The 19,404-nt window shown below is 53.8% G+C and overlaps 1 protein-coding gene across 1 annotated transcript; it reads right to left on the bottom strand.

The window, feature by feature from the left end:
• Positions 1 to 5,909: 5,909 nt before the first annotated feature.
• MTCH1 (mitochondrial carrier 1) lies at positions 5,910 to 17,801 on the bottom strand. The gene is made up of 12 exons (XM_030465459.1): positions 17,543 to 17,801; positions 16,309 to 16,393; positions 15,018 to 15,124; positions 14,541 to 14,618; positions 14,204 to 14,261; positions 13,738 to 13,789; positions 13,067 to 13,126; positions 10,044 to 10,137; positions 9,639 to 9,686; positions 9,380 to 9,447; positions 8,599 to 8,674; positions 5,910 to 8,202 (listed from the first exon to the last, which is right to left on the bottom strand). Exons 1-12 carry the CDS (start codon positions 17,762 to 17,764, stop codon positions 8,128 to 8,130), a joined length of 1,023 nt encoding a protein of 340 aa, XP_030321319.1. The 5' UTR covers positions 17,765 to 17,801; the 3' UTR covers positions 5,910 to 8,127.
• Between the last annotated feature and the right edge of the window lie 1,603 nt (positions 17,802 to 19,404).

Raw genomic sequence — 19,404 nt, 5'->3', positions numbered from 1 at the left:
AACTGGAGGAACAAAACGTTATTTCAAATCAAAGGCAAAAAAGAGACCCAACCGCACGAACAACAACAAAAAAAAAATTAAAAAAAAAAAGAAAAAAAAAAAAAAAGAAAAAAAAAGAACAACCCAAAATTAAGAGTGAGGTTCGATTTCGTACCAAGGCAGCAAGTGAGACGCACCGTGGAAGAGAGTGGTTTTGTTGTTGAGTGGTGGCTGGCTTTAGCTCCGCTTATCCGGACAATCATCGGGGAAGGATCCTTTTCCGAGAAAGGCCAGTTTGAGTGAGACAGCTTTTTTTTTTCCCTTCTCTCTCTCGCTCTCTCCCCTTTCCTTCTCCTCGCAGCTCAACGCCAAGAAATGGGCGGTGCCTGGATGCCAGGCTCCATCCGAACGAGACACCCAAGGCCAAGGGAGGCTGGCACAAAGGCGAGCTGGCAAGAATTCCTGCACTCCGAGCCACGCACCCACGGGACGAGCTCGTCGCCTCCCAAAAAATCAACCTCCACCACCGCCCGCTCCAGGGGAAGTTGCCTCGTTGGGCTCAAAAACACCCCACCAGCCTCAAGAACAAGGGAAAAAAAGGACAAGGGGAAGAAAAAAAAAAAAAGCCCAAACCTTCCTTCGCATTGATGCAGGTTAAACAAAAGGCCTGGGGAGGTGGTTGGGGTTTTTTCTGCCTCTCCTGGGCTCCTTTTCCCGCCTGGCCATTCCCTCCTCCCTCCTCAATGCTCTTCGTCACTGCTGCCCCAGCGTCCAGGCAGAAATGAGCCCTGGGCTCCCTCCTTCCTGGTTTTAGCACGACAGGAGGTGGCTGGTCCTTGAATAGGAACACACACACCCAACACGAGAGGGATCCAAGTGGGGGGGGGAAGAAACAAAAAAAAAGGACCAAAAAAAAAAAAAATATATATTTATATAAACAACAACCCACCCGCCATGGAAGAAGGTTGGGAGCAGTTGTTGCCAAGGGGGGAGGCCTGGGGGTGGTTTGGGTGCCAGGGGCTATTTTTGGCCTTTTTTTGGAGGGGGGGTTTTTTGCTGCCCTAGCACCTGGGTCACGCCGCCTGTGAAATGGGAGTCACGACGGGCTGGAGAAGGGACCGGAGAGAGGAGAGGAGAGGAAGGGGGGGCAGCCAGGGTTGGTAGCGCTGCTGGGGAGATGCCAAAAAAACAAAACAAAACACGTTTTCATTTTGTCTGCACCAGCCTGGGCGCAGGCGAGAGCGGGAGAGAGGGAGGGTGAGGGAGGCCCACGCTGCCAGAAAGCCGCCGGGCTCAGACGCGGGCCTGCGGCCACGTCCCTCCACAGCCGCCCCAGCAGCCACTTCCCTCGTCCCCTTCTCCCTGCCCACCCGGCTTCGCCTGCCAAGTCCCCGGAGTTGGCACAGCTCCCTCAGCTGCACCGAACAAAGCCGTCACCCATCCCCGAGCCGACGCTGACAGTAAGCAAAGTGACAGGCGCATCTTCCGCATGTTAATCCAAACGGCAAGAAGGCGAACGAGCAGCAAGGGGGGGATTGGGGGGGTAGAGGGGGGGGGGGGCCCCCTTTTTGTTTTTGGTTTGTTGCCTTTTTTTTGCCATGCACCCACCCCTCTTCTTCCCCACCGCCGTCCCACGCACCCCACCCTTGGCACCCTCCGGCCTCGTGCGGCCATGGCCAGGCCCCCGAAGAACCGAAGCCTTCCCCGCCGGCGAGGTTTAAATCGAGCCGAAGCTGCACTCGGCGGGCAAACGAGGCCACTCGGCATCTGCTGTACCTGTTCCTGCTGCCTTCATCTCGCCTTGGAACCGTGACAAGAGCACACTCGCCTCTGGTGGGCTCTCAAAGCCGCGGGTCTGTAACCCTTTGCAGGAAGTTGGCACCGATCCCAGGTAGGACTTTACTCCCCGGCTCTCAGGCTCTCCCCCCACCTCCGCCTCCCGCTCCCTCCCCTCCGCATCCCCCACCCATCCTGTCCCTTGGGCCCCTCTCGCCTTCTTCTTCCCCCCCCATCCCACCCCACAAAAAACACCTCCCGGCCCCCCGCTCCTTGGGTCTGGGGGTGAGGCCAGGGGCGGCCGATGGCTGCTGGGTGCCCACCGAGCCCCACGCACCCACTGCTCTTCCACACGTACCCTGTGAGGATGACCTGGGCAAGACAGAGAACAACAACTTCCTGCTCCAGCTCCCTAAAACGCCTGTTTCCACGCAGGGGTTAGGCGGTGCTGGGAGGAGGTTTGGGGGTTTGTCGTCATTGAACCATGCTTTTTTTTTTTCCCCCTTTTTTTTTTTTCTTTTTTGCCTTTTCTTTTTTTTTTTTTTCTTTTGGCCTTTTTCCTTTTTTTTCTTAATTTTTTTTTTTTTTTTTTTTTTTTTTTGGAACATATATATTTTTGCCTGGCAGCCCCAACGCGAAGGGAAAGGAAGAGAAATGGAATGGGAAGAGAATGGTTCCAAGTCGACAGGACAATGCACGGGAAATGGGGAGATTAGCCCAGCTCTCCAAATCCATCCCGCCCGCCCCGTTTCTGAACCGTTCACCCCACGCCTCATCTTTTTTAATACTCCCAGCTCCTGAATTATTCCAGACCATGAGCAGGAGGGGAGCGCACAGTCCGGAGTCCCTCAGAGCTGCCAAGAGCATCGCAACAGGAAAGAAAGAAAGCGAGAGAGAGGGAGAGCCAGGCAGAGCCCTCACAATCGAGCAGCGAGAAGAGCAAGGAGAAATTAACATCCAATTAGTGCCGTGTTTAACGAGGGAGACAGAGGCGGCTGTTGTTTTATTGCCCTGTTCTTTTCAGGCGCATCTGACAGGCAGCAGGGAAGGCACCCCTGCTCCAAGTGACGTCATCATATTTTATTTTTTAATTATTTCTACTACCCCCCTTTCCCTTTCCCCCTCCCCATCTTTCCTCCTCCAAGTTTTGCAGAGAGGGAGCCAGTGACTCGGAGAGGGAAATCGGGGACTTTTCTCACATTCAATCCACTGGTTCCCCCCGCTCTGGCCTCCTCTTTTCCCTCCCCTTCCCCATCCACCGACAGCAACCCCGGAAAAAACAAACGCACCGACCCACCCCAAAGTCTTTGTTCTTCTGAGGGGAAAAAAAAAAAAAAAAAATTAAAAAAAAAATTAATAATAAACGTTGGGATCCGAGCTGGCAGGGGAGCCCGGAGGAGGTTTGTCTGCGTGCGTGCGAACGTCTGTCCCCTCTCCTGTCCCTCTCCCCAGACGACTCTTTTGCCTTGTAAAACTTTGCAGCATGTGACGCTGCTCCAGCCTCCCCTGGCAGCCTGACAAGAGCTGAGCTGCCGGCCACAGAGCGCAGGCGGCTTTTTAAGGGAGAAACTCCATTCCTGAAGGTTTGAGACTCCTCACATCTTTCAGCAAGGAGCGGCACCTCGGACAACGGCTGCCGCACTGGAGGCAATGTGGATCCCCACCACCCTGGGTTGCTGAGATGAATCCAAAGCCCAGGAGGCTTCTCCCCCCTTTTCCCAGCTCAACGGGCCTCCCGCTTCTCCCTCGGGATGCAGGGCCCGGCGCCATGTGAGCTCTGAGGGAGGCGTGCGGGGGCCATGGTGGCTGTGGGGAAAGGCTGCGTCTTGACCGACTCTGGCCGGTGCCTCCACCTCGTTCCCCCAAGGCCTGGGGTCTCCTCAGGGTGGCAGGAAGCACTGCTGGCTCCCCCTGAGATCCCTGGCATCTTGGGAGGGGAAGGGGTTTTGAGGGGAATTTGCCCCCCCAAAAAAGGGGCCTGCAGCAGGGAAGGGGAGAGCGGGAAGCAGCTTTTTCCCTCTTCTTACAAACTGCCCCTGATGGGTGAAGCCGCCATCACCAGCGTGGCAGCCCTGGCCACCACACCAAGCTCTCCCGCTCTGCCCTTTGGGGCCTTTTCTCCTTGTTCCCACCTGGAATTTCCCTTGTCCAAGGGGACAACCCAGCAACACCCAACTCCTCTGTAACCTCCTGCTCCAGGCAAAGGTCAGCCCAGGGGACGGGGGCCACTCACCAAGGGCTGTGCAAAGCCAAGGGACAGCTCCAGGGCCACCACGCTGCCAGTGCCTGGGTCCAGTCCAAGTCCCCACCCTGTGCATTTCCCAGCACCAGCAAATCCCACCTGCCCGGCAGCAGCAGGATCTCCTCCACGAGGGTTATTACTTTCTTCTTCTTCTTCCTTTTTTTTTTTTTTTTTTTAAAGAATTATTTACCTACGTGGAGCTCGGCGCTGCGGGAGAACAGCGCAAACAGTCTTATCGAGAGCAGCCCTGGGGACACTTCCTTGTGCAGGGTGCTGAGATGGGGCCTCTCCATCACTGTGAGGGGGACCTGCAGCCCCTGCCCTTCCCTCTGACCAGACACCAGGGTGATGGGCACCCTGCAGCCATTGGGAGAGGTTTGCTCCACAGCTTTTCCTCACAGCCCTGCGGTGGGGAGAGCAGGGATGGGGTTTGGTAAGTGCAGGGTTTTTAGGACAGCACTGCAGGGTGGAAGGGAAGGATGATGCAAGCAGTCCAAGCTCTTTCCCTGGGCACAAGGGCATCACCAGCACCTCACTGCCCCCTGAATTCTGCCAGATGTGAGCACCCAGGTACCATGGAGAGCCATGGCAGCCTTGACCCCAGTTTCCCTCTCCTGGCTGCGTTTGCCGCCTCTGTTATCCCCCTGGCAGCTGGGAGCACACGAGGCTGAAGTCCCAGCAATCTGAGGGGCTGATAAACCATGAAGGCACAGAACAGACACCACCTCCACCCACCCTGCTTTTTGTCAGGACAAAGTCAATATTTAAACTCAGGTTTGTTTCCTGGACAGATAGGAAAGTGTTGGGGCTGTGTGTGGGAGAAATCCCCAGCTCCATCTCAAGCATCAGACCCAAACCTCTCCCTAAACCCCTTCATTTGTTCTTCTGACCATGGGTTTCACCTCCTCTGGGAGGGGGGTCCATCCCCATCAGCTGTGTCCCACCAGCACCAGCTGCAGGGCTGGGCACCTGCTAATGGGGCAGCAATTTAAGGGGCTGGAGGGTGCCCAGGCAGGGTCTGGATTCTTTCCTCGCCTTGTTCTTGCTGCAGACTCTCTTTGATGTGGCACCTCCAGTGAAGCATGGGACGAGGAGAACCAGTTACAAATTGGAGGTAAAGAGCTATTTAATCATCCCATGAATGGCAACCCCTGCTTCAAGGTGAAGCAATGCACCAAAAGCTTTGAAACCTGGTTTTCATTTAAATGGCCCAAAAAGCTCCATTCAAATGGTGAGTTTCCAGCAAAGTTCACAGGGAGAACTTTGAACTGGAGAGAAATTGTTGGCAGGATGCTTGCTGTGGTGCAGCTTTAGGTAAATTCCTAAGGTGAATTGCTCAAAGGAAAGGAAATAGTGCTTTTTATTGCAGTGGTTGCAGCCAGGGGTGTTAAGGGGTTTCACAGCATTGTGACCAGCCAAAGGGGGCCTTAATTTTGAGAGTAAAGGTTCCTGAGCAGGTGTTGTGTGAGCTGAGAGACTGCTGCCCAGTGCTGGGGCAGGCAGGAAAGCAGATAATGTGATAAAAAGCCAATGGACAAGGACACTGTGAGCTGTGCAGAGGATGGAGTGGCTGAGCACAGCTGATGGCCTCAGAGCAGGCCTGACAGCAGCAAAGTCTCCATCATCTCTTCTAGAACTGCTCAGGATAATTTCAACATCAACTTTCCTGTATGTTGTCTCAAGTCTCCACTGCTGCCTCCACCCTCCCTCCAGGTGCTCCCAGTTTGCTCAGCCTAAACCTGCCCAACCTTCTATGGGAGCTGAGATCAGAGGGGATCTGACAACAGCTGGTTTAGCCCTGGCTTTGGGGAAGAAACCAAAGGAATTGCCTGTCTTAACCAGAGGCCTTCCCTGAGTGAGGGAGCTCCTCATGGCAAACGAATGCTTTCTAACAAAAGAAACACTCAAGAGCTGCTGTTTCATAGCTGTATTTTGGAGCAGGGTTAAATCCTCTTTGAAATAATCTCTGGTGTTAGGGAACAGGGCCATGCATTATTGAAGCTGTTACTGGAACATAAACTGTAGGGGAGGGAGGACAGAAAGGACCAACTTGATGACACCAAAGGGAGCTGGGTGAGGATTGTTGGTCCCAGTGTGGACTGGTGCTGTCCCACAGGTCCTGGCTGGGAGGTGTGGATCAAACCTGTTTGATGGAGGAAAACCCATGCGATGGCAGGCTGGGGTCCCCAGAAGACCAGGGTGAGATGTGACCCCAACTGCTGCCACAGCAGCACATGGGAACCTGCTCAAGGACCCCAAAAACTCTTTCCAGGGAGTGCAGCAACAGCTCTGTGCAAAAAAAGACTGCTTTGGAAGGGGGAATTCTGCCTGGCTGCTGCAACAGCACAGACTGGTGCAAAAAAACCTTATGTCTGGGGAGCTGAGGATAAATCCTGCCCTGCAGCCACTGCTGAGCTCTGCTCACGAGGCTCAGCCATGCTGGCACGTGCCTGAGGAGCCCTTGACCCTGACACCTTGCAAGCCTTTGGCCAGCTTAAGGTTTATTCTTTCACTCCAGACAGTAACAGACCAAGTGCCCCTCCTGCCCTCAACCCTTCAGTGTGGAGCTGTGAGCAAGCTGCAAGACGTGGCTGTGTCCAACACAAAGCAGGAGCCTGGGGATCGTGGTCCTGTCAGCTGGTCCAGCCCAGGACCCAACTCACAGGATCACAGCATGGTCAGGGTTGGAAGGGACCTCTGGGGATCACCCAGTCCAAGTCCCCTGCTCAAGCTGTTCACCCAGAGCAGGTTGCACAGGATGGCACCCAGGTGGGTTTTGAGTGTTTGTAGAGAAGGAGGCTCCAGCAGCTCCCTGGGTACACTGTGCCAGTGTTCTGTCACCCTCAAAGTAACGAAGTTCCTCCTCAGGTTTAGATGGAAGCTCCTATGTTCAAGTTTGTGCCTGTTGCCCCTTGTCCTCTCACTGAGCACCACTGAGAAGTGTCTGGCCCCATTCTCCTGATACCTGCCCTGTAGGTGTTTATGAGCTCTGATAAGATCCCCTCTCAAGTCTTCTCTTCCCCAGGCTGAACAGCCCCAGGTCTCTCAGCTTTTCCCCATCAGAGATGCTCCTATCCCCTCAGCATCTTTGTAGCCCTTGGCTGGACTCTCTCCAGTAGCTCCTTGTCTGTCTTGTACTGGGGGGGCCAGAACTGGCCACAGCTTTCCAGACCTGACCTCACCAGGGCAGAGAAGAGGGGGAGATCCTCCCTTGACCTGCTGGCCACCTTCTTCTTGATGCACCTCAGGATGCCAGTGGCCTTCTTGGCCATAAGGGCACGTTGCTGGCTCACAGTGAATTTGTTCTCCACCAGGACTCTCAGGTCCTTCTCCCTCCAGCTGCTCTCCAGCAGCTCAACCCCTAACCTGTGCTGGCCCCTGAGCAATGTGCACAGCCTGCTGGCCCAGCCTGCACCCAGCAGCTGTTGGGTGTATCCTAAATACAGCTCATCCTGCTGCAAAAAAAACCATTTCCACGTGCAGCTCACATCCATCCCCAAGCACTCTCTCCATGTCCAAGTCCCACCACTGCCCTGGATCTGTGCTGTGTCTCTTTGGGACCATTCTGCTTGACACCTGAACTTCTCTTTGATGCCTATGGTGTGCTCCCTAGTGCTCAAGTACCCTCAAAACCTTAAATATGGGTTGCAGGGTTGATCTCACTCAGGATGAGCTACCTGCCACACAGATATTTGCTGTCTCCAGAAGAGATAAGATGGGAGGCTGGTCAGTTGGGGTAACCTTTCCCAGCAAGGTCACCTTGGATCTCTTGCTGCTCCCCAGCTCAGGCAGAATGAAGCAGTCTTTTGTCCCTGCACCATCATTTGGTACCTGGGAATTTTCTGGTTTCCCAGACTTCCCCAGTCACTCCAGAGCTGCAGTTTGGACCAAATAGAAAAGGACAACTCCCTCCTGCTCTCTCTGCTACACATATCAGTTGAGGATGGGGCTTTGGTCCAGCTGGAGCCTGAAGTCAGATCTCCAGACACCAACTTGCTGCTGGCCTTGCTGGAGAGGTGTCTTGTCCTGACACCATGGACTTTGGATTGAAAAGAAAAAATATAAATCTATTGAAACAAGCTTGGGGTTTCATGAGGAGTCCAAGTTCATCACCTCTCCCTGCTGAGGAGTCAGTCGATGGGGAAGCAGGCAGCTGGCATGGGTGCCCTACGGAAGAGCAGGCTGGAGCCACGGAAAAGCTGCCCCTGAGGAGGAGAGAGCAGAGGGTGAGGGCAGCAGCCAGTTTAGAGGGGACAAACTTGTGCCCACCACAGCGCTACGAGGGCTGTGTCACAGAGGAGGTTCCAAGCCCTGTGAGCACTGGGGATGGGCATTTTGCCCAGGGATGAATGATGGAGAGGGGCAGAGCCACCTTGCTTTGCTGTGGGCAATGCCTGTGCCAGAAGTTTGCAGGCAGCAAGCTCGAGGCATGGAACGGGCAGCCCAGTACCGCCCGGTTTGGTACCAGTGCCAGAACTGGAGGGATGGAAAGGAGGTTACAGAGCACATCAAGGATGCAGCACAGGGACTTCGGGCAGAGCTGGAGACTTGAGGAAGGAGAAGAGGAAGCCCAAAGCCCCGTGGGTACCCCACTCCCTCACCTGAGCACTCAGGTACCTCCAGCAATGGATCCAGGATGCAAACACGGGAGCGTAGGGAGGGAGCCCAGCACGCAACCTGTGTGACAGTGAGGAGGAGCTGAGATGGGCTGTGCAGATGTCACATCAGCCAGACAGAGGTAACACAAGAGCAGCAACAAGTGCAAGTGAGGATACAGAACCAGTGTCTGCACTGGGCTGAAGGCCAAATGACTGGCTCGTTATTTAGAATGCAACAGCTCATGTAATTTAATTACTCCCGGAGTGTACAAACAAGGAGTGTTACCTGGATACATTAGGAGTCCAGGACTACACACTGTGCCTGCACCTTCAAGAGGGAGCAGATACAGAGATGTTATACCAACAGCTTGGATCCTGTCCCCTTCCCATTGCACAAGTGCAGAGGATTTCTTGCAACAGTGGGATTGGGAGAACAAGCTCGGTCCTGCTCCTGCCTGCACCCAGCACTGCATTAAGAGCTTTGCTCTCTCTTGTGCCACTCCTCAGAGCCAGCACAGTCCCTTGGATCCCTTCTGCCTCTGTTCTACTGCAGATCAGACCACACCACCACAACTCTTCCTATTTCTCTGTGTTTTTATACGGCTCTTGTCTGTGCCCTCTGAACTTTATAAGCAACCTGGGACAGGAAATGAGCCGACTTTGTGAGGTGCCACACGGTTTATGGTCCTGTATGAAAGCTTTACGATCGTTAGCAGAGGATTCAGGCAACGAGGGGCTGGAAGAAAGGAAGGGAAAGCCTCAGATCTCAGTGTGATGGACATACCCACAGTTGTTCACTGCCATGAGATCTCCCACGAGAAGGAAGGGGTAGGTCAGCATGCTCACAGCGATCTGAAAGCACAGAAAACCCGCAGCCTCGCTCATGTTCCTCAGGTCAGAGAAGCTGGTTCCAGCTTCTGTGTGTTAGCAAAGTTCTCCTCAGTGTGGATATAAAGTACAGACCAGCTCTTTCCCCCAAACCATCAGCTCTCACCCCACAGATGACAGGAAAGCAAGAAATGAGGTGACAGTTGCCTACTTACCCCCATCACGAATTTCGTGTAGCTGCGGATCACCGATGCTTGGCTGAACTGGAAAGAGAAACCAAGGGGGTTGTGGAAGAGTTGGGAGACACCAAGCTGTCGCTGTCACTACACACCATCCCTCTGAGGCTGAGACAATGGGTGTGGAGCAGGGGAAGAAGGCAAAAAGCAACAGTCACTACACTGCATCCCAGGAGGAATCAGGGAGGACGTTTTCTACCAGACCTGATCCCCTAAACTGTACTGAAACACAGACGTGGAATCTTTCCCACTTTGGGGTTTTACCCAAAGCCCAGTGTCTGTTTGTATGAAATCAGCCATTAACCTCCCACTATCTCCTCACAACTGCAGGTACTTGGTACAGGTTCCCCCCCTCAAAAGCCTCCAGCAGGCACTTCCACTCACGTTGTCATCCACTGCGTAGGTGTTGATGAAGTGAGCCAGGAGGTTGCAGCACCAGAGGAAGATGACATCTCCCAGGATGTGAGGGATTAAACCACTGAAACAGCAAAAAGAGGGATGTGAGGTGCACAGGGGGTCCCAGTGCTGTCTCCCTCCCTCCACCAGCATTCCCCAAGAATGCATCTTTCTTTTGGGAGGAACTGAAGGGAAATGGGAAGTTTCAGGGAAGTCAGGGAAGAGTTCTCCTGGCCTTGAAACAGGTGCTGCCAGCTGGGGGATGGTCTGGAGTGGAGTAGGATGGTCTGGAATCTGTTGCTTGGGCACAACTTGGCCAAGTCCTCTTTTTCTACCCCAAATCCCTTCTTGGCCCAAACTCTGTCCTGAAACCCAGGCAAGATGCAGAGAAAGATGGGTTCTGTTAAGCTCCCTTTGCAGATGCTCTTTGGGATGCAGAATAAGACAGAAGTTCATCTCTTTGGGGAATCTTCTTCCTTTTAGAAATTAAAATGGGGGGGTGATGTTCCTACAAGACCTGCTTTACTGCAAAGTGGGATTAACTGGGGGGAGCCCTCCAGCCTCTCTGATTTCCCCAATCCCTGCTGCCACCAAGGAGCACAGGGACACAGGGTGAGTCTCCTTTGACTTACACCTCTAATTAATTCCCAGCAGCATGAGCACCCCCAGATTCTACAGCTAATGGCACTAAAACACTAACAAAAGATTTTGGAGGAGTCTTCCACTTTGTCAGGGCCTCAGCAGCATCTGTTTCACCAGTTCTGGGGGTCCCTGCTTTCATGGTGCAGTCATTCCACTGCAAAAGGACCCAGGTGTGTGTTAAACCTGCCTGTTTCACCAGCAGATGTGTTCAGACAGTTCTGATGAAAATGAGCCTGCTGAGAGCTACACAAGTGTTTGCTGGGCTGGAAAGAGCCAGGGTCTCAGGGGCTTGGCACAGCAGAAGCCTTCAACAGAAGATCTGCTGGCTTAAAAGATGTGATACGTGAGGGCAAGGGACAGGACAAAGAAATCAAAGCTCTGTGGTCCCAAAGAGATGGTCTGCTTTGTATTCAGCATTCAGCTGTTGGAAAAAAAATCCTTTCTCTAAGCCAAAGTCAAGTGTGAAGCAGACTCCTGAGCTGCTGCAGATACAACAGGGGCTTAATAAAGTCCAGGAACAAAAGGAGGGGCCAGGACTGGGCCAGGGCAGCCATCTAAGTAAAACTTCACCCATCTTCTGACAGAGAACTGGATCTTGGTTTGTTCCATTTATAAAAAGGATCCCAACCCTCTCCTGTAATTATGGATGTTGGGCCCATGTTTATGGGATGACTGGAGACCAGTGATCTGAGAGAGCTGCAGAAAGGACTGAAGAACCCAAATTCATTTGTGCTCCACCTGGTGAGGTTTCCAAGATCCAAACTATGAATATTTAAAGACAACAAGTCATTAATAGCTGAAACAGCAGCAGGCAGATGGTGAAGCCTGTGATGTACAGTGATGTGACCCAGAAGAAAAAAAAACAAAACAGTGCTGGGGAGCTGGGACAAACCACCTCTGAGGTGACAGCAGCAGTCTCAAGAGCCCCAGGAACATCCTTCTGACCTGAGCAGCAGGTTACTGCAGATACAAAGGGAATGTGTCCATCCCTGAGAAGTCTTTATCTTCAGCCAGGCACACACCCAGAGTGAGTGTTTGTTGCTGTGCAGAGGTTACAAGGCTGTGATAAATAAGTGCATCGTGAGGATTTTAAGGGGCTGGATGTGTTTGGAGTGCATCAGGAGGGCTGGGAGCAGCACAGCAGCACTGTGGTCCTACAGGAGCAGTTTGCATTCCCCTTCAGGGCACTGTGATTTCCTAGTGGGACTGTAGAGCACGTATAACTTCAGAGCCCTCCTGAGACATTTTGGGTCATGTTAAAGCCTTTCCTGTGAACTATTAAATTTAATTAGTCTACCAACAGTGTTTATTTTACGTGGAGGAAGGGAATGCAGCAGCTACTTTCACATTATTTCCTCAGGAGGTAGAGGAGAGGCAGGACTGCCCAGCAGCACGCTCCGGCTGTGTCCCACACCCAGAGGACATCCCCAAGGGACCTGTGTTTAATGGAGGAGATCTGGGGCTACACAGCTCAGTAGAGAAGTTGTGGGCAGCAAAAGGAAGCTGCAGTAACAATTAACAGGGTCTCTGCAGACCCCTGGCCCTTTCCCCACGAGGAAGGAGAGGGTGAGACCCCTGCATTGGTCACCTCTTCCCGAGGCATTCGTGTGGCAGCTGGAGGCCCGAGTTTTGTGACTGCAGAGCCAAAGGCATCAGGCCTGAATAATCCTCTTGAAATTTCAGAGCTGCCTTTACTATTATTGACAGAAGAAAGTGAGTTACCTCCCCACCGGGAGCAGAGGCAGCAGGAGGTTCTGCTTTGATATAGATGTGGAAAAAAAAAAAAGGCAAGAAGCATGAATTAAGGGTTTAAGCAAAAAAAAAAAAAAAAGTGTCTGCTAGACTTCCACTTCAACACTGCCATCAATTCACCTTGTTTCCTAAGTGGCTGGAAGAGACTTTCAGCTCCTTCTGGTTCAGGCAATGCTGCTGCTGAGCTGGGCACAAACCACCTGCTCATTACAAGCATCCACAGTGCTCTGCAGAGGAACGTGCTGCTCATCCAGCCCTGGCTTTTATTTCAATGAGGGATCTCATTGTTCCACTTGATCTGGGTGCCTGTTTGTTGCACAAACAAATGCTTTAAATTGCTCTTCACTGAAACACCAAGAAGTGCCAAGGGAAAAAGGTAAGGAAAAAAAAAAGCAGGGTTTTCTCTGGGTGCTGAAGGGAAAATCTGGGGCAAATGTAATGGTCAAACTGGAGCACTGTCAACAGCACAGGTTTCTCCTGGGCTCACAGGAGTGATGGAGGAGTTCTGTGGTCAGACAAGGGGTCAGTTGTGGGGAGTCCAGCACGACTCTGAGGTTGGCAGAGCAATTGGTGCCTTCAGACTAGGAGATGAAGTATTTAAACAATAACTCACGTACACAAAGAACCCCAGGATCCCTTCTTCCTTCAGTATTCTGCCGATGGCGCTGAACACGCCGCTGCCAAGAGAGGAGAAGAGCTGTAAGTGTGCAGAGGTTGCTCTGTCTCTGTCCCACACAGCTTTGCTCTGCTTGGCTTTGGGTGAGTGGACACATCATATGCTTTGGTTGGGCTGATTTTTAACCTGAGATCCCTGTCCTGTCTCTGGGAACTCAAGCTGGCAGTCACAGCTTAGCTGCCTGCTTTCAGGTGGCTGCACGTGTAGTTATTGCCCTGCAGAGAGGCAGGTATTACTGAAACAGGCTTGGAAAAACCTTGCAGACTAGCAGGGCTGCAGTCCCACCTACTCTGCTTCTCTGCTGACTTCCCTTTCTATTAACCTGAAGAAAACAGGCAGGAGACTCACTGTGTGACCAGCAAGGTGTGTTACAGGCACCAAAACCCCCATGGGTGCAAGGTGGACACACAGGCATGCTGGGGACAGAGCTCAACCTTCCCCTGTCCCTTCAATCCCCACTCAACCACCCTCTAACTATGACTCCAATTCACTTTTCAGTCTCCCAAACCTCCTGGGTTGTCACATCCCCCACGGGATGGGAGCATCTGGCACAGGTGATTCTCAGACTCATGTTTCTCTGTGCCCAACCCCTCCAGAGCCCCAGCCACTCACCTGTATTTGACTTCCCGGCCCACGAACTGGACCATGCAGCGCATAGAGATCACTAGGAGGAAAGAAAGAAAAGGCTGACAAAGCAGCAAAGCAGTTTGGGTTGTGATGGATGGCAAGGAAAACACAACCTGACCTTGCTGACCCTCCCTGCCATCGACTCGCGTCACCTCCAGCTCCTCCTTGGTCAGCGTAAGACTCATCAGAAACCAGAGCTCTCCCCAAGGTTGGAAGTGTTGGGAAGGATTTGGGGGTCTAAACCCGAATGGGATCTCTAGGACAAGCTCTTGGATGAGTGGGAAGAGAGCCCCTCCCTGCTTGGCTGGGTTAGTCCCCGAAGGCCAAACCAAGGACCTCCCTAAGCAACCCCGAATCTCCTCTGCAGTCTCGTACGAAGCCATTTCTGACAAGCACGTGGAACCAGCAGGGTTTGGGGACAATCCTCAGTCTGCAGAGGGCCAGGACTCACCGTGCAGTGGGTGGGAGACAACTCGGGACACACATTGCATCATCATCTCGTGAGAGGTCTGGGGAGGAGAGAAAATAAAACCTCCTGTAGGAAGAGCTGCACTGCAGGACCCTTCCCCTCTCTGTACTGAAACCCACCTCAACTCCCACTCTTGAAAACTTTTGCTTGTGGTGAACCTTTCCTCCTACAAAATGCTTCATAGCTGGACACAAAATACTGTGTGGCCTTTTCATCCAGTTTCTCCCTGAGTGATTTCACCCCAGCCCACAGCTGAAGCTTCCCCAGCTCTCCAGGAACACCCCCAGTGCACTCATTAACTGCAACAACCACTCCTCACCTCTTTCACCACTTTCCTAAGGGAAGTCTTCACATCATCCTTGTTGGAAACGTGCTCCATGTCCTCCAGTGGAAAGGCCTGAGTGGGGAGGGAAGACACAAGATTAAACCCCATGGAGATGCTGAGCCACAAAGCCCTGAGGCCAGGAGGAAACCACAGGCAGTTGTGTTCTAGGTGGGAGAAGAAAACCAGGCAAGGAGGAACAGAGGAAAAGGAAGGATGGAAAGTAAAACGGGAAGAGAGAGGTCACAAAACAGCTCAAAAAAGGTAAGTGGTGGTTTGAATTAAACTCAAACTGTCTGGAAAATAATATTAGGGATATGGGCACTGCTCTCCTCGTGTCCTGGAGGACTGTGCCAAGCCCTTAGAGCCCGATGGAGAGGGATGGGTGCTTGAATCCTCCATGTGCAGGCACGTGCAGACCCTGCTGCAGTAGCACCAGAGAGCTGATTTATGGAGAGAGAAGGAGACTTTTACCTTCTTCACACTCCCCCTGGTGATGGTTGATAAAGTGCTTGAGATGAGGCGAGGAGTAAGCCCACGGAAGAGGCCTCTCTTCCCATCCACTTCCACAATGTGTCTGGCTGGGTAAGAAAACACCAGGCTGCTGTCAGTGGGGAACCAGGCAGCTCGTGGAGAGTCCCCAAACACCTCCAGAGTTTGGCTAAAACCAGGCTGGAGCTCAGCATGGCAGCTGCTCTGCAGCCCCACTCGAAGGTGATTTATTTTAACAGTTTAAAAGAAATTGCATCTCTGATGCAGAGAATCCCTAAGTATTCCCTGCTGTAGCTGGAAGGATAGCTCCAGGATTTCAGGCTATTTCTCATTTTTTTGTTTGTTTTGCTCAGCCCAAACACAGCAGGACTTGAACCAGGGTGGAGAGGGATGTGCTGAGTGGTGTCACCTCCTCCCTCTGCCCCAAGGGATGGGATTTGGGATGGATGTCACAAGCTCCTGCCCCACCACCTTCTCCCTGGCAAAAAAGAAGAGTCAACAGATCCAATTTCTCCCTGACAGAATAAGGTGGGATACAACCCACCATGTGCTCGTGGGGACCACAGGAAGCCAGGAATGCTCTGCACATCTCCACCACCCAACTCTGGACATTTATTTGGAAACTGCATCTTCCCAAGGGCAGCACCAGAGCATTTTCCAGCCCTGGGGGTCCCCAGGATGGATTTGTACAATTCCTGTACAATTCCCCCAATCTGTGGGTTACTGCTTGTCCATTTTGGGACTGGTCCTATTCCAGGACTCTGCTCCCCTTCCCCACAGGGGATTCACCTGCCTCTCCTGTGCAGCTCCACTTGCAAAAAAAGAAAAATAATGCTTTGCTTTTGCTCTTTAAACACATTACTTTCCCTTTTCTCCCTGTTTTTGGCTCTTTAGGGCTCTATCTACAACACAGATGAGCAGGCCAGGGGGACAGGTTATTGCAAGGGCTCTTTTGGAGGACAAAAAAAGGTGTTTTGTTACCTCTAATAAACAAAACCTTCCACCAGCCACCCAAAACTCCACCAGCTCCTCTGCTATGGTGTAAACCCAGAGCAACCTGACACAGGAAGAGGACCCAGCACCAGGGACACCCCCTCCTTGTTCCTAACAACAGGTGGGTACATCTGATGGCTTTACAACCAGTTGTAGTGTTCTGTGTCTCATTGGGATGATCCCAAAGGGATGCAGAGATGCTGCTGGAGGTCGACTTGGTTGATCCCAGCCCTGTTTTGGGGCAGGATGGTGCTGGCAAGGGGGGGGGATGTTTGCTTACCATAGGTGAAGAAGCCAGGCAGGTACAGGACCTTCCTTCCCAGCACGTTTCTCCCCACAGTTGGAGGTAGTGGCTCGTGCCCAACCTGCTAAGAGACACCTGGTGAGGAGGTTCCTGCCCCTGTCCTGCTGTTCCCAGCCTCAATCCTGGCACCCATCAGGTGCTGAGGGGCCCTGTCCCCCCCATCCTGTCACCCTCAGACATGACAGTCCCACGACACAGGACCATATGTGGTCCCTTGGGGACAGGGGTCCTCAACACCCCCTGTTACAGGGGTCCCTATCACAGAGGGGTCCTCAGGGTACCCATTATCAGAGCTTTCCCATTCCCCCCCTTCTAGGAGCCCCCATAGCAGAGGGAACCCTCACTCCCCCCCCCCCGATTTTATAGGGGGTTTTGCTCTCTAAGGTGTCCTCATGCCCTGCCCTAAGAGGGGATCCGATAGAGCAAGGAGTCCCCCTTCTATAGGGCTCCCCATCCCACCATTATATAGGGTTTCCTATTCACTGTTACATGAGGGGGGGCACAGGTACCCCCATCCTCCTCCTCCAGAGGCTTCCCCATCCTCCTCCCAGTTACACGGGGACCCCCATGGCACAGGGGGGGCTCAACCCCCCCATATGGGGCACTCCTGTTGCAGGGGAGTCCTCATTGCCTCCTGATACAGGTGCCCCCCCCCCGATTCTAGAGGTGCCCTCCACTCTATAGGATGCCCCTCACTCCATAGGTTCCCCCCCCACTCCATAGGTTCCCCATAACTCTATAGGTCCCCCCCATTCCATAGGTTCCCCCCACTCTATAGATGCCCCCCACTCTATAGATCCCCCCCCACTCCATAAGTTCCCCCCATTCTATAGGTTCCCCCCCTCTCCATAGGTTCCCCATAACTCTATAGGTGCCCCCCATTCCATAGGTTCCCCCTCACTCCATAGGTTCCTCCCCACAACTCCATAAGTTCCCCCCATTCTATAGGTTCTCCCCCACTCTATAGGTTCCCTCCCACTCTATAGGTGCCCCCCATTCTGTAGGTTTCCCCCCATTCCATAGGTTCACCCCCACTCTATAGGTACCCCCTATTACACAATATCCCCATTGCGTCCCCCGTTATAAGAGGGGGGGGGAGCTGTTTACACCCTATACACGCACTCTATAGGGGGGTGTCTGCCGCTCTCCTCCCCGTTATACCGAGGTCCCGATCCCCCGATTTCCCCCCCCCCCCAAAACCCCTCCGAACCTGGACCAGCAGCTTGACGTAGAGCAGCGGGTGGCTGGCGGCGGCGAGCCCCGCACCCAGCACCACGAACAGCCCCTCCGCACCCTCGGACCGAGCCGTGTCCCCCCGTCCCGGGGCCGTGTGTCCCCGTCCCGGGGCCGTGTCCCCCCGTCCCGGGGCCGCTCTGCCCCCCCCGGTACCACCAGGGGGCGCCCGCGATACCGGGGGCAGCGGCGCCGCCATCGCCCCCCGCAGCGGCACTGCGCATGCGCACACCTCCCAAACACACCCCCCCCCTCTCCCCCCTCACGGAGGCTGCGTCACCGCGCAGGGAGCAACCACTGAGGGATGGCGGGGGGGGGAGTGAGGCGGGACCATTGCGGGAGGAACGGGGGGGAGCGGCGGTGACAACACTGCTGAGGTGTGAGGGGACAGAAAGGGACAGGGCTGGGACATGGGACAGGGACAGGGCTGGGACAGGGACACGGGGACAGGGACAGGGCTGGGACATGGGACAGGGACAGAGACAGGGACAGGGCTGGGAAATGGGACAGGGCTGGGACATGGGACAGGGACAGAGACAGGGACAGGGACACGGGGACAGGGACAGGGCTGGGACACGGGGACATGGACAGAGACAGGGACAGGGCTGGGACATGGGACAGGGACAGAGACAGGGACACGGACACGGGGACAGGGACAGGGCTGGGACACCGGGACATGGACAGAGACAGGGACAGGGCTGGGACACGGGGACAGGGCTGGGACATGGGACAGGGACATGGACAGAGACAGAGACATGGACAGGGCTGTGACATGGACAGAGCTGTGACATGGGACAGGTCTGGGACACCGGGACATGGACAGAGACAAGGACAAGTCTGGGACATGGGACAGGGCTGGGACATGGACAGAAACATGGAGAGAGGTGTGACATTGTGACATGGACAGGGCTATGACATGGGACAGAGACATGGACAGGGCTGGGAAATGGACAGACACGGACAGAGCTGTGACAGTGACATGGGCAGGACTGTGACATGGGACATAGACATGGGCAAAGCTGGGACATGGGACAGAGCTGGGACATGGGCAGAAACATGGACAGAACTGGGACATGGGACAGGGCTGTGACACTGTGACATGGGCAGGACTGTGACATGGACAGAAACATGGACAGAGCTGGGACACGGGCAGGGCTGGGACACTGTGACATCGTTCCACTGTGACATGGACAGAGCTGTGACATGGACAGAGCTGGGACATGGACAGAGCTGGGACATGGGCAGAGACATGGACAGGGCTGGGACATGGGCAGGGCTGTGACACTGACAGGGCTGTGACATGGGAAAGAGCTGTGACAGGGATAGGGCTGTGACATGGTCAGGGCTGCACTTCAGGGACAGGAATATCCGTGTGTGGGGTGAGCATCAGAACTGTGCTCTTCCAGGGCAGGACAAGCAGTGACTGGGAGCACTGGGAGGAGTGGGGCTGGGTCTCAGTGGGATCCGTAGGGATTGTCCTGGTTTGGGCCAGGATAAAGGTGATTTTCTGTCCTGGAATTTTGCTTTTAGCCAAGTTTCTTGTCAGGAGCTGCACTTGCTGAAATGAACGGCCAGTTTCTCAGGCAGTGTCTGCTTCTGGGACTGATCCCACTCCATGGTTATAGTTACAGCAGAACCAAGCACACTGCTCAGCTCTGAGGAACATTTTGCCCTCCAGAAGGAGAAAAGGAGTAAAGAGGTCCCACCTGGAACCCTCCTTTGGGGAGGAACAGACAAGATAAATGACCAGAATTGCCCAAACAGAGGATTCCATCCCATACACCTCATCCTCAGGATAAATCGGAGGGATCACAAGGGTCAAACCCCTTCCTGCTTCCC

This window comes from Calypte anna, chromosome 26, assembly GCF_003957555.1.
Source record: "Calypte anna isolate BGI_N300 chromosome 26, bCalAnn1_v1.p, whole genome shotgun sequence".
Lineage (NCBI taxonomy): Eukaryota > Metazoa > Chordata > Aves > Apodiformes > Trochilidae > Calypte > Calypte anna.
Note: the sequence above shows the minus strand (reverse complement) of the source record. Positions and strands in the feature narration are given on the sequence as shown.